Below are 15,418 nucleotides of genomic sequence, written 5' to 3'. Positions count from 1 at the left end.
TATTTTGTCTGTTTTGCCTCCAAGATAACACCTCTCCGTGTTGGCTAAAATGCCTATCCTGTGAATAGTAACAGCTTCAGGTCTTCACACTTAGCCTTTAGTCAGGAAAATCCATTTGCTCTTGAACTTCAGTAGTCTGTTTTTCTTTGTACTGGCTCGGTGTTGCAATTTTAGTCACAATATACAAATAAAAAAATGGAAAACAAAACTGCTTGGGTTTACAAAAAGTATATATACGAAAATATTCCCCAAAATTACAGCGGTGCACTCTTAGGTACCTACCAACCTGAAAACTTTTACATTTGTTTTAAAAAAACACAGAGATTCTTTTTTTCCATACTCCTCAATGGGGCCAAACCAAAAGCCTGTAGCAGAACATCCTGCTACATCACTCCCCAGCTGTAGTGGGGCATGGCCTTGCCTGAGACTGTGCATACATCAACAATGCTCCAGTAAGCACTAGCTGGTTTGGCTCAGTGGATAGAGTGTCGGCCTGCAGACTGGAAGGTCCCAGGTTCGATTCCAGTCAAGGGCACATGCCTGGGTTGCGGGCTCAATCCCCATTGGGGGGCATGCAGAAGGCAGCCAATCAATGATTCTCTCTCATCATTGATGTTTCTCTCTCTCTCTTTCTTCCTTTCTCTCTGAAATAAATAAAATATATTTTAAAAATGCTCCAGTAAGTGTGGCACTTGGTCTTTTGCAGGAGGGAGGGAAGGAGGGAGGGGAGAAAATGTGCTAATTAACTTCACTCACCTGATCATTCTCTAAGAAAATTCTTAGCGCATTCTGTTGCAACATGGAAAAAACACACACACCTGAATTCCATAAAAATGTTTACTTAGTACTGTTGATTTTATCCTTTCATGTGTCCTTCACTTCCTCTCTCCCTTTTTTGCTCTTTTTTCTTTTTAAGCCCCCATAGATGGTTTTCCTAGTTTTTATCAATGAATAGAACTGAATGCTTAGCATTTATTTATTTTTCTATCCTCAAGGAACACAAACTATTTCTTGCAGCTCAAATCACTTGAAAATGTAAAGTGTGTAACTAAATATGCAGATTATGTTAATTATTTTGGTAGCCAGCCATATTGACCAGTTAGAACAGTGGTTCTCAACCTTGGCTGCACATTAAAATCACCTGGGAATCTTGTTAAAATCCTGATTTCTGGGCCTCATCATTAGTAACAAAGAAACAGAATTTCCGGAGGATGGGGCCCAGAAATCAGGATTTTAACAAGATTCCCAGGTGATTCTAATGTGCAGCCAAGGTTGAGAACCACTGAGTTAGAAAGTTGGACTAATTGGAATGTTTCAAAAGGGAATTGAATGAAATGGTGCTTTTGACCCAGTAATTGAAAGTCCAGTCTGAACACCTCACTCTGGGAATTCTCCCAACAGTATTTGGTTTTCCTTAGACATAGAAAACACCATGATTTTCATGATTTCAGTTAGCTGCTGTGTAATTAAACCGATAGGCATTGCCTTCTATCTAGAAATCATTCCAGCTCATGAAGATTCTAAGTCTAGGTGTCATTCATTTCTCTGCACTTACCAGTGTTGTGCCATGTTGAAAAATAAGTTAGATAGGACCCTCCTGAAACTCTAATATCTGCGTTATTATCATCCTCTTTTGTAGCTTCTTAGATTTGGACTATCACGTGGATCAGTTTGATAAATGTCCTTCCCACAGGCAGGTGTTTGGAGAGAGTGGAATACCACAAGTCTGAGGACATTAAGCGCCTGATTGCCTGGCATACATGAGTTGATTGCCCAAATCTCTCAGTATATGCTTGAAAAAAAATTTTTTTTAAATAAAAGCAAGTGAATTAGCTGCTTAAGCTTGGCCGTTTTTCAAAGTCAGCAAACAGGAAATGATTAAAATATGGGGTTCATACTAGCAACCAGAGGAAATTGAATGGAATTCCAAGTTGTTACAGTTTGTCATTGGCTTAATTTCATGACACACATTCCTTCTTTCCTCTACATTGCATGCACTTATTTTTTTAATTAAAAGTGAATCAGAATTAATTCTCACCCTAAACCGGTGTGGCTCAGTGGATAGAGCGTTGGCCTGCAGACTCAAGGGTCCCAGGTTCGATTCCGGTCACGGGCATGTACCTTGGTTGCAGACATGTACCCAGTAGGGAGTGTGCAGGAGGCAGCTGATCGATGTTTCTCTCTCATCGATGTTTCTAACTATCTCTCTCCCTTCCTCTCTGTAAAAAACCAATAAAATACATATATATTTTTAAAGAACTAATTCTCAATTTTAAAATTTAGGCAAAAATAGGACTGGTTTCATATAATTGGGCATGCCTGAGAGAGTGACACAAAACCATAAACAGGCATGAGTAATCTCTATAATAGATGTCTGGGGTCCTATAATAGTACTACACCTACTTTGCACAGAAGGAAAAATGGTGTTCATGTCAAATGTTTTGCATTCTCATATGTAAATTTTGTGGAAAAGCTTATTTTCTCAAACCTATTTGGAAGAATTCCTTTGGCCATTTTTCCTTAAAATTGCTTTTAAAATCAGTTTTACAATTAATTGATTTAATCCATTTGAAATAAATGCTTTGCTTTCGTTGTTTCAGAATTTATACCTTTATCAAGATTACTAAACTTCAGACATGGGTACTTCTATAAGCAGGGAAAGAGGAATATGTCAATTAACTATAAGAATTGATTATTTACCCTCATTTTCTTAACTTTTAAAAAAATATGTTTTTATTGATTTCAGAGAGGAAAGGAGAGGGAGAGAGAGATAGAAACATCAATGATGAGACAGAAAGTTGATTGGCTGCCTCCTGCACACCCCACACTGGGGTTTGAGCCTGCAACCTGGGCATGTGCCCTAACCGGGAATTGAACCATGACCTCCTGGTTCATAGGTCAACTATCAACCACTGAGCCATGCCAGCTGGGCTATTCATTTTTTAAAAATATGTTTTTTTATTGATTTCAGAGAGGAAGGGAAAAGGAGAGAGAAATAGAAACATCAATGATGAGAATCATTGATGGGCTGACTCCTGCAAGCCCAACTCTGGGGATCAAGCCCGTAATCCAAGCATGTGCCCTGACTGGGAATCAGACCACACCTCCTGGTTCATAGGTCAGCCAAGCCAGCTGTGCCATCCTCATTTTCTCTTCAAATTACAGTGTTCTTCTTGTTTATTACGGGGCGTGGACTGGTGCCTTGTTGACTGCTGCTGATTGAGGAGGAGAAGGTGTGAAGGAAGAAAGGATTGACTGATTTTGATCTTCTCTGTTTGCTACAAAGAAATTTAGTAGACACGCCAAATAAATCATTAGCCAAAACACATGAACAGCTGTATTCAGAATACTACATCATCTCACTGTAAATCATCTACCAAAAGCACTTCTAAATTCTAAGCAAGCCAACCATATTGATAATTAAATGTTCACTAAAGTACCCATGTTAACTTCCATTATAATTTGTCACATGTTAGAGTTATAGATCTGTTCTTGGCAAAGAAATATTAAGTACAGTGTTCATTTTATAATAAATGGAGGCTATTTTTCTCAAGTAAAATCATTACAGGTTTTTAGTTGCAGCCTTTTTGCATCGTTAGTTATAATTAGTACTTTTTGACACCGAATCCTTGATTAGGAAATAAACTTAGTTCTAATATGTTTATAATTTGTTTTAAGTACTTCCAAGGAATATTTTAAAGTCAAATGTGTAAGCTCCTTGTGTCAGTTTGGCTTACCACTTCCTGTAATAGCACTGCTGTTAGGGGTTTCTTCCCAAGACACCTGCAGGGATCTCAGGTGTAGTTGCCTCTATCTTTCCAGCTTTGCAACTTAATTCTACAAGCCCGTCCACATTAGAGTTGATAATAAGCTGATTCGCCGCTTAACCCTTCCCATGGGAAGAATTAGCACAATCACAAACATTAAAAGCTTTGGCAACATAAACATTAGAACAGCTAAGCGATACTGAAATTGGATACCAAAATCTCAAGAGAATGAAAAATTGTATTTCATACTTTGTGCCATCTTCCAACTAAAATGTTAAGCCCCAGCCGGTTTGGCTCAGTGGATAGAGCTCTGCGGACTGAAGGGTCCTGGGTTCAACTCCAGTCAAAGTCACATGCCCGGGTTGTGAGCTCAATCTCCAGTAGGGAGCGTGCAGGAGGCAGTCGATCAATGATTCTCTCTCATCATTGATGTTTCTATCTTTCTCTCCCTCTCCCTTCCTCTCTGAAATCAATAAAATAATATTTTAAAAAAATGTTAAGACGTTTCCAACTTTTAGGGTTGTGTGTGTGTGTGTGTGTGTGTGTGTGTGTGTGTGTTTGTGTTTGTGAGAGAGAGAGAGAGAGAGAGAGAGAGAGAGAGAGAGAATAGCTTTGTAATAAGAATTTGGTGATTGCCAAGGTAATATTACCAATTGAAGCAAACTTCCCTTTTCATTAATGATGCTTAAACATATTTAAAAATAGGTGAGAAAGAGGAAACAAAAGTTAACTAGTTGTTTTCCCCAAAGTAGTATACACCCCAAGTGGTATATAAGATTTCACAATAGGGGTATAAGGAAAAATATTAGAGCTTCTAGCTATTTTTATCTAATACTTTACATTTCTACTTTTTATTTGCTTAATGATGTACATAATACTCAGTTATATATTGAGGAGAGTGGCTGCTTAAAAACTAATTTTAGTGCTCCCTTCGGCAGCACATACACTACAGTTGACATGACACAGAGAAGATGAGCATGGCCCTGTTCCAGGGTGACACACAAGCTTGTGAAGCATTAAGAAAAGCAAACCTGCCCGCCTGGCGTGGCTCAGTGGTTGAGCATCTACCTGTGAACCAGGAGGTCAAGATTCGATTACCAGTCAGGGCACATGCCCTGGTGTGGGCTCGATCTCCAGTGTGGGGCGTGCAGGAGGCGGCTGATCATTGATTCTCTTTCATCATTGATGTTTCTATCTCTCTCTCCCTCTCCCTTCCTCTCTGAAGTAAAAAAATGCATATTTTTTTAAAAAAGAAAAGCAAACCTAATTTTATATGAGTGCATTATCAAAAAAGCCGAAAGACTACTCCAGGAGACACTGCGGGGCAGAGAGACTCATTCTTTGTTTTGAGGTCATTTATCAGAAAGAAGAAAACCATGTTAAAGAAAGGAAAAACTATTTTATTATGGTATATAGTTTACATTTTTAAAATTGAATACTTTTATATTAAGCTTCATATTGCTTCTATGTTGTTTGGGAAACTTAAACTCTTTATGATTTCATTATGTCCTCTCATATTATCTACACGTGTTAATACTTAGAGCAATACAGAAGACAGAGCAGGAGTGCTGTTTACTGCTGCGCTTTTCATTGCTAGGCCATCGTATTTTGAAGTGGCTCACACTTAACAGGAATATTTTTGAGAGCTGTTTCTTTCATCATCATGTTAATGAGCTATAATTAGCTTTATTAAGATAACTGAGTATGTAATCATTTAAGAGTTTAGATACAATATATGAATACTTGGATTGGGGTTGTAGAATCCTATATAATAAAGAGATAATATGCAAATTGACCATCACGCCCTCCCAAGATGGCTGCCTATGACCAGGCCTGCAGGGGGGTTAGTGAGGGACAACCAAACGACTGAACAAGCAGGCTGCGTGGGGCGACCAGGATGGTGGGGGGGCAGTTGGGGGCGACCAGGCCAGCAGGGGGGGCAGTAAGAGGCAACCAGGCCGGGGGGGGGGGGCAGCTAGGGGCGATCAGGCCAGTGGGGGGGGGGCAGTTGGAGGTGATTAGGCTCGTGGGGGGGGGGGCAGTGAGGGGCAACCAGGCCAGCAGGGAGGGGGCAGTTGGGGGTGACCTGGCCAGCAGCAGGGGGCAGTTTGGGGCAACCAGGCCGGCGGGGTGGGCACTTAGGGGTGATCAGGCCGGCATGCAGAGGCAGTGAGGGGTGATCAGGCCGGCCGGGGTGGGGGGGGAGCAGTTAGGGGCGACCAGGCAGGCAGGCAGGTGAGCAATTAGGAGCCAGCAGTCCAGGATTGTGCACAAATTTCGGAACCAGGCCTCTAGTAAGATAATAAAATGCTTCCTCTTTTTTTAAGTTCTTTATTGTTTAAAGTATTACATAAGTCTCCTTTTTCCCCCATTGACCTCTCCCCAGCTACCCCCCCGTCTGTGTCCATTGGTTATGCTTATATGCATGCATGCAAGCCCTTTGGTTGATCTCTTATCCTCCCCCTCCCCTGCCTTCCCTCATAGGTTGGACAGTCTATTCAATGCTTCTATGACTCTGGTTCTGTTTTTGTTCATCAGTTTATGTTGTTCATTATATTCCACAAAGAGTGAGGTCATGTGATATTTATCTTTCTCAGACTGGCTTATCTTCCTCTTGAAAGTACCATGTGAATTATTTTTGCCTTCAGCTAATTTTGAAAGAAACCTCCCTTGATGGTCTCCCATGAAGAAGTAATTGACTTTGGTTAGGTCCAAGGTAGAGTGTCTTTTACTGACCTTACTGCATCATGAGTTTAGCTCTAATGCAGGGGTAGGGAACCTTTTTTCTGCGAAGGGCCATTGGGATATTTATAACATCATTCGAGGGCCATACAAAATTATCAACTTAAAAATTGGCCTGCTATGTTTGGTCAAACATTTAATGAACTCACCAGACCAAATGATTTTGAGGGCCTTATACAGCTTGGGGGCTGTACGTTCCCCACCCCTGCTCTAAGGTGTCAAAACAAAATTTGTGACAGGTAGGACAGAGTTTTAAGTAAAATCGATATAATATAATATTAATAGAAATTATATTAATTCACATTTTATTTTCTTTTAGTTCACAGGAGGATGAAAGACCTCTGTCACCTTTCTATTTGAGGTACTTATTTGATTTTTGTTGGTCTATTACAGGGAAGGGAGGAGGGTTGGGGCTTCTTTGGGTCTCTCTGTCCATTTGAATTCTTTTCCATCGAATATTCTGCATTATGGCCAGACTAGCTTTTTGGAACTTCTTGCCATGTTGTTCATGCTCTGGTTTTCCCTCTCTGGCTTAACAAATCCTGAAACAAATTTTAATATAGTTGAAAACACTAAAATAAGACATTGTGTTTTAAATTCAGAAATGTTAAAGTAGCCATTTTAACTTCAAAAACTGCCTGTAATTAGACTGTAACCTAAGTTTAAAAATTTTTCTTCTGTACTTAGAGGTTGGGGAGGAGTGAGCACACAAAGCTTACTTGCTGAAGAAGCTTTAGGTCAGTGGTCGGCAAACCGCGACTCACAAGCCACATGCGGCTCTTTGGCCCCTTGAGTGTGGCTCTTCCACAAAATACCGCGGGCGCGCACGTACAGTGCGATTGAAACTTCGTGGCCCATGCACAGAAGTCGGTTTTCAGCCTGGGCGGGTCTATTTTGAATAAGTGGCATTAGAAGAAGTGGGGGGTGTCCATCAGTCGGGCAACAGGAGACGCGGCGCAGGCCCCAGCACAGGCGGGCGGCGGGATACGCAGCACGGGGGAAGCGCACGATTCATGCAGGAGTTGAGTGAGCCAGTCAGTCAGCAGTCTCATGTGCAGTGGTTAGTGCTAGTTGCGTCAGCACATCGTGCGCGGGTGACAAAAGATAGACGAAACAAGTATACAAGAGGAGTGTGGATGGGAGAGTTGGAAGGGGTCGACCTCAGCGAACGTACCTCAATCAGATTGAGGACGTTTTTAGCAAAGGCCAGCTTAGGAGTACCCTAATTAAGTTAATAACAATGTACCTACCTATATAGTTTAAGTTTAAAAAATTTGGCTCTCAAAAGAAATTTCAGTCATTGTGCTGTTATTTGGCTCTGTTGACTAATGAGTGTGCCGACCACTGCTTTAGGTTACGTTAAATCATTTCCTATGTAGTAGCGGCATGAGAAAGTAAACATTCAGTAAGGTTATGGAGTTCAGGATTCTTTTCTAAAGCTTATAATGCTAAAATATCAACTTTTAAAGCAGGTAAGTTTACAGAATGTTGAAGTGAATCACATCTCTCCAGACTAAAACATTTGCTATATTAATGTGATTTTTAGTGAGCCCTTCAACTTGGGTATAGCCTAGAGCAGCCGTGGGCAAACTACGGCCCGCGGGCCGGATCCGGCCCATTTGAAATGAATAAAACTAAAAAAGAAAAAAGACCGTACCCTTTTATGTAATGATGTTTACTTTGAATTTATATTAGTTCACACAAACACTCCATCCATGCTTTTGTTCCGGCCCTCCGGTCCAGTTTAAGAACTCCTTGTGGCCCTCGAGTCAAAAAGTTTGCCCACCCCTGGCCTAGAGCCAAGTATTTCTTACTGAATTTCTTTCCTCACTACCTATCTACTTCAGAGGCTTAGAAAATATATTTGAAAATAATATTTCCATATTAATTAAAGTTAAAATTGCTAAAGTTTTAATTTTTTTTTCTCAGTTTTGAAATCTATTTTTTAAATAAATGTTCAGGATATGTGATAAGTAGTTTGTATTTATTTTTGAATCTGATTGTGGCAATCATTAGATTTAGACGTTAATTCAAGCACCAGTAGTTCAGAAATGTGTTGTAGGACTTCAGGCTTAGCCAAGTAACTGCTTTCCACTAGTGTTCTGGCCTTTAGTGACTTGAAGCTTATTGCATAATCACTTTGTGGCAAGAGGGAACATTTGAGGTGTCTGTCTGAGACAACATGGTGGTCCATTTGATTCATCCTGGTTTCCTGCCAACCAAATCAGCATATTCTGGTTCATAGGCTATCTCAACTGTGCAATTACTGTAAACACACGAGATGTTATTTCTGAGCACATGGTGACTCTGGCATTCATTATGTAAATACACACAATAATATCAAACATGATTATCCTATATTAATGGAAATTAAGTTTTACATACTACAGAAGATTAAAACACAGGATCTTGCCAACTAATGAGAACTATTTGTTCCCTGTCTTATATTTTTTACTCTAGATAACATCAACCTATGTTTTACATTGTCTTAATTTTTTTTTTTAACCACTATTGTAAAATCCAGATGGGAGAAATGGGCTTATAAATCCTCAAGGACACATAATTGTGTCTTATAGTGTGATAATTTTTGTAATTACCTAGACTAACAATGCAGTCTTGAAAAAGAAATTCTGTACTAGCAAAATGAAGGTAAAAGAGTTTAAAGAAAATTAATATTGTTAAATGTCATAAAGATTAAAATATGATAAAAATTAGGAAAAAGAATGAATATGTAAAGTAACCCACATTTGCCCTGGCTGGTTTGGCTCAGTGGATAGAGCGTCAGCCTGGGGACTGAAAGGTCCCAGGTTCGATTCCGGTCAAGGTCATGTACCTTAGTTGTGGGCACATACCCAGTGGGGAGTGTGCAGGAGGCAGCTGATCAATGTTTCTCTCTCATCGATGTTTCTAACTCTCTATCCCTCTCCCTTCCTCTCTGTAAAAAATCAATAAAATATATTTTAAAGTAACCCACATTTACAGTAGAGGTCAAGTTGAAAAAAAAAAAATGGAAGTTACCAGCAGGCATTCTTTTCACATGAAAGAAATTTAAACTTAGTGGAGCTATTTCATAAATGCAAAAATCATAATTATTTGGCTTGAAATTAAAATTCACATGTAATTTTTTCTGAATAGTCTTAGAAATTATGTTAGAATTAGGTTGGTACAGGTTATTTTAGCTTTTGTTTATTATGTACTTGACATGAAGCTGGAGAACATGTTAGTAAAACATAAACCCTTTTTTGCCCCCAAATTATTTGCATGGCTGGTTGAGATTAACTTTTCTAGCATAAAGAATTCAAGTAGAGCCAAAACCGGTTTGGCTCAGTGGATAGAGCGTCGGCCTGCGGACTGAAAGGTCCCAGGTTCGATTCCGGTCAAGGGCATGTACCTGGGTTGTGGGCATATCCCCAGTGGGAGATGTGCAGGAGGCAGCTGATCGATGTTTCTCTCTCATCGATGTTTCTGACTCTCTGTCTCTCTCCCTTCCTCTCTGTAAAAAATCAATAAAATATATTTAAAAAAGAAAAAAAAAAAGCAAGTAGAAGAAAGAAAACATGATTGCTAATTATGATTAAGTACTTCTAGAATTTTGGACTAGAAACATAACCTGTCTACTGATAATTTAATTTATAAATTAGTGTACTTTTGTACTACCTCTCATAAGAGCAAATGAATGCTTAATAACAAGACAGAATCTGTGTTTGCGGTAAAGATTTTCAACCTGTCATCTCATGACACACAAACTAATTACTCAAATTCTGTGGCATACCAAAAAAATATATACTTTTTGCTGATCTAACAAAAAAGGTATAATTTTGATTCATTCACATTGGACAGCTATTGTTGTGTTGACTATTGGCATTTTTTTTATTTGACAACCTAAGGGAAAAGAGGCCAGTGCCCCTGACTAAATAGTCAGGTATTGCATGTTTTAAGAATTGTTGCGGTATGCCAGTTGAAAATCGCTAGGCTGGAGGATAGAGATGGAGAGCACGCAGTGTACTAGCGGAGGCTCCAGACCCTCCTGTGGCTAGGAGAGGGGGTGGAATGCAGGACAGGGATCCAGAGAGGCCATTTCAGTCACTACCTTGCTCTACTTTTCACCTTGTAGAATTTCACTTTCTGTGATTGCAGTTTTCTTTTAACAGTCATGGCTGAACCACATGTTAGTCTACTGCACACTTACGTTGCCTTTAGTCTTTTCTTTCTTCTTTCTTTCCTTTTTTTTTTTTAATCCTCATCCGAGGATATTTTTCCATTGATTTTTAGGGAGAGTGGAAGAGAGAAGGAAAGACCAAGAGAAACATCAATGTGAGAGAAACACATCCATTGGTTGCCTCCTGCACACACCTGACCAGGGCCCTGGCTGGGGAGGAGCCTGCTACCAAGGTACGTGCCTTTGACCGGTATCAAACCCTGGACCCTGTGATCCGCAGGCCGACGCTCTATCCACTGAACCAAACTGGCTTAGGGCACCTTTAGTCTTTTCCATAGTGAGGCAGGGCTGTTATAAATAGACATACCTCCTTATTGTAGATTAAGTATCTTCTATGTTGAGAACTCTGTGTTCTCTAATTTCAGTACTTCTCCAACCTTACCTAACTCACCACAGAGCCATTTGTTCTTTTTTAAAGGAAAGAAATAGTAGCCACAAATGTACACCTGCCACTGTCCCATGTGGCAAGTGTATTGCAGCTACAGTAGCTTAAACAGTAGCTGTCATTGTTCCCCAGATGCTCATTAGAGATTACCCGCCCCGTTGAGGTTATTAAGGAAATGAAAGGGAAGGATAGGTTATGCCAAATCCTTAGTGAGATTGCCACAAAATAAATATGAACAGGCCAACTTCAGGTGAAGAGCATTCTTGGCTAGGATGTCCATACCTGGCCTCTTTCATAGTCTAGGCTGGAGTCCCAGAAAAGGAGCCCCTACCTCAGTTGCTCAGATTGGCATCAAAGCAACTTTTGCTGTAGGTGTTCTCCTGTGCCGTGTTCAGCCTGTTACTGTCTGATTTACTTTGCCTGGCATGCAGTCAGATCTGGCTAGGATCTGTTGCTAGTTCACTTTTGTTCATCTGAGTCTCCAGTGTCTACAAACCCAGGCTTTGATTTTTGTGGTTATTTCCACTGGATTCTTCATCTCCACTTTCTATTTCTCCTCATCTCTGCCCGCTCCCACCTCACCTACACTACCTTCATGTTTCTTATGGCAGGGTCAGACCCTATCCTATCCCATCCCATCAGAATTCAACCACTGAATTCCCTCTTCTTTCCAATTTCTTGGCTTATATGTATAGCCTGTATACCTACAACCTGTCTTTCCTGTGCTTTATCAAAATCTTACATATTTGCTTCAGGGGCTACATACCTATAACCAGTCTGGTCCACTGGGCTCTAACCAGCTCACCTGGCCTTCAAATGGTGCCTCCTTGCTTACCTAATACCTGTCTTCTAGCAACTGCCCTGATCTTCCTCTGCTTTCCCTTTCTCATTTTGTTCTCCACTGAAACCTTAAAACTGACAGCCTTTATCAAATTCAGCCAAGTTTCAAAACGGTACAAATTGAAGCTGAATTACTATTTAACAGATTTGGAGTTACTTAGGGTCATTTTCAGTATTTATGTTTTCTAATTTTTCTGAATCCGGAACATCAAATCAATCTATTTCTAAATTAGCTGTTTGGCATGCAAGCTCATTCTTTAGGATTGTGTTAATTTTTTTTTTATATATATATTCCTAGAACCTAGCAATCATCAATTTTATGAAGGTCTTTTAAGGGTAGGATTTCTGTTGAAGAAATAAATTCAGATTAAAATATTACCTGACATTTGATGAAATCTAGGAGTTATATCATACCACTCCTACTTTGATATGTGGAAAAATTCTTTCTAGATTATTTTTAGGTAGCTTTTTGGGGATTTCCTTTCCAAACAACTTGTGCTAGAGTTTATAGGTTTATGATTTTTTGGTCATACTTTAGTAAATTTTAATAGTTTATTTTTCTTCTTAAGCATGCTGTATATTTTATGAATTATCATTTTGAGGTAAAAAGCTCTCATTTTTAGATGGGATAGTTTGGAGAAACATAGCAAATCAGACATAATATTTGTTTATAAGCCTGTTTGGAGCTCCTGACTAACAAGTGGGACAAACAAGCAGGCTATAATAATCTACTTGATTTTTCCCCCAAGATGATAAAGTCAGCTAGGTATTTGGGTGTCTTTAGAAACAAATAACTGTATATTTAAAATATTTGTTTTCCTTGTCCTTTTTTATTAGCACAGTGTTTCTAAACCGAGGAGGCACATCACTGCTGCCTATGAGCTTTTTTTTTTTTCCCCCCTTTGGTGATAAAATATAAATAACACATTTTGCCATTTTAATCACTTTTAAAATTGTGATAAAGTATATATAATATAAAATTTACCATCTTAACTATTTAAAGTGCATGTTCATAGTAATACACAAGAGTTCAGTTCCTCCATCATCTTTGTCAACACTTGTTACATTTCCCTTAGTGACGGCGTCTTCATGGTATGAAGTGTGTGGGGCTCTTTAAAGCTATCTGGGTTTCACTGGCCAAGATTCTGCGTCTGCTGAGGGTTGGGGGTGTGTATTTTCAAAAATTGTCATAGGATAGTCTTTTCAACAAATAGTGCTGGGAAAGCTGGGCATCCACATGCAAAGGCATGAAGCTGGGCCCTTAGCTAGCACCATATGCAAAAAATTAACTCAAAATGCATCGAAGACCTAAATGTAAGAGTGGAAACTCTTAGAAGAAAACACTGGGCAAAAGATCAGTGATTCTCTCTCATCAGTGATGTTTCTATCTCTCTTTCCCTCTCCCTCTCTAAAGTCAATAATAAAAATATATTTTTTAAAATGATACTAAAAATACTGTATTCTGTTAAATAGGCAAATTAAGAGTTGTATGCCATTTTGATGATGAGTTACATGGTCTTTATCCTGAAGCTTAATCAAATTAATTGTATTTTAAATTCTTGCTCATTAAAAAAATCGCATAAGCCCTGGCCAGTGTGTCTCAGTTGGTTGGAGTGTGGTCCTGTGCACTGAAGGGCCATGGGTTTGATTCCCAGTCAGGGCACATACCCAGGTTTCAGGTTCCATCCCCAGTCAGGATTCATGTGGGAGGCAACTGATCAATGTTTCTCTTTCTCTCTCTCTCCCTCTCCCATCCTCTCTCACTATAATCAATGAAAAACATGTCCTTGGGTGAGAATTTTAAAAAATGAAAATAAATAGATAGATAAAATTGAGTACTTGTAAATACTATTTTCTAGAGAAAAAGGATAATTCTGTTAGACCTAATGGTTCCTATTAAAACAGTTTTTTATTACAGGTAGGGTTTTATACACAAAGAAAAGAGTAAATATAGAAAAAAGGAACACATGCTGTTTTATGTCTGGTTTCAGTAGATTTGAAACGTCTTTCTTTTTATATGCAAATGTCTTTATTTCAAGTCAAGAGATCTAATTTTAAAGAATCACTTGTCAGCAGGCATCTGTGCATTTTATCACATGCAAATTTTATATACTAGTATTGCAGAGCATAATCAGCTTACAGAAATACAGTTTGGGTTTTGCTAATAGAGATAAAGCCTAAGTATATTTCATAAAATATATTTCAGAGTAGGCTTAGAATCTATTTTAAATGATCATAGCAATAGAAAATTCAGTTGCATCACTTACAGCAGGCTTGGGTAATGAAATTGACCATAATGCTGAAGCCTGCACATAAGCTTATTTCTTTCAGTTTTGAATACTTGCTTTATCAACACGAGGAAATGAACTCTTCCATATTTAAATGTTTAATATTGCATAAGTAAGAACTTTTTTTAGCAAATGAGTGGAGAGCTCTGAAAAAAATTATTCTTAGCTGATTGCAGAGGATAAAAAGCAAGCAACATGCATGGAGATGAAGGAAACCTCTACCTTTCGTGTAGCTAATTTGCTTATCACCTTTTTGTCAATGTTTTAGATTTACCTCCAGAAGCCAGTTGTAGCTATGGAAGTAGACCCCATTTCTGACATTAAATATTCTTAGAAATCTTATGGTGAATTGTTAAACAGGAACTACGGAGGGAGAAGTAATTGTAAATACTATTTGCAATTTTGGTATCCCTAACCAAAGCCATTTTGGTACCCCTTCTGTAATGATTTAGATGTTAGGGCAATAAGCTTTTCAAGCTGAAAGAAAATCTCAGAGATCAGTAGCCAAGCCTTACATTTTCTGTATGAAGAAACCAGTCCAGTGCAGCCAAGCTAACCAGTAGTTTGATTTAAGCTATTTAACTGCAGAACCAGGACCAGACTTCTCTTTGCAGATTCCCAATGGAAAATGTTCTCAGAATACTTTCTTTAGAGAAATTCTATTAGAAAAATATGACATTATGGGCACATTAAGTATGCAAAAACTCCAAAAGACTATTAAAGAAGTAATCAAATATAAGTTTTCATAAATTTGACTTAATATTGATATGCTAGTAAAAATGAATGATTTAATTATTTGGTTTTATTATTGATTTATTCATCTATTTTGCATTCTGATGAAGGCTTTAAACAGTTTTTTAAAATCTATATTATTATTGATTTCAGAGAGGAAGGGAGAGGGGCAGAGAGAGATAGAAACATCAGTGATGAGAGAGAATCATTGACCAGCTGTCTTCTGCACGCCCCCTATTGGTGATCTAGGCCACAACCCAGGCATGTGCCCTTGACTGGAATCAAACTGGAACCTCCTGGTTCATAGGTGACACTCAACCACTGAGCCACACTGGCTGGGCTGATAAAAGCTTTTTGAGACATATTTAGATGGTTCAGGTAGTTTTCATAAAGCTGTGAGGGGAATTTTATGTGTTGCCTTTTATTTACTCAGCTTAGCATAAGT

The 15,418-nt window shown here is 38.9% G+C and overlaps 1 protein-coding gene and 1 non-coding gene across 4 annotated transcripts in view; both read left to right on the top strand.

The window, feature by feature from the left end:
* Positions 1 to 15,418, top strand: part of FAM13A (family with sequence similarity 13 member A) — a 276,291-nt gene that overhangs the window by 190,033 nt on the left and 70,840 nt on the right. For all 3 annotated transcript variants that reach the window (XM_036339586.1, XM_036339576.1, XM_036339596.1), the window contains exon 8: positions 6,829 to 6,870. In XM_036339586.1, coding sequence (XP_036195479.1) covers positions 6,829 to 6,870 — 42 coding nt within the window. The remainder of the gene's footprint in view (positions 1 to 6,828; positions 6,871 to 15,418) is intronic.
* On the top strand, positions 4,690 to 4,795 carry LOC118661520. The gene has a single exon (XR_004969357.1). It is a non-coding gene; the product is annotated as a U6 spliceosomal RNA (small nuclear RNA).

The sequence above is a fragment of the Myotis myotis genome, unplaced genomic scaffold, assembly GCF_014108235.1.
Source record: "Myotis myotis isolate mMyoMyo1 unplaced genomic scaffold, mMyoMyo1.p scaffold_m19_p_1, whole genome shotgun sequence".
NCBI classification, from domain to species: Eukaryota; Metazoa; Chordata; class Mammalia; order Chiroptera; family Vespertilionidae; genus Myotis; species Myotis myotis.
This window is presented reverse-complemented; position numbering and strand designations above follow the sequence as displayed.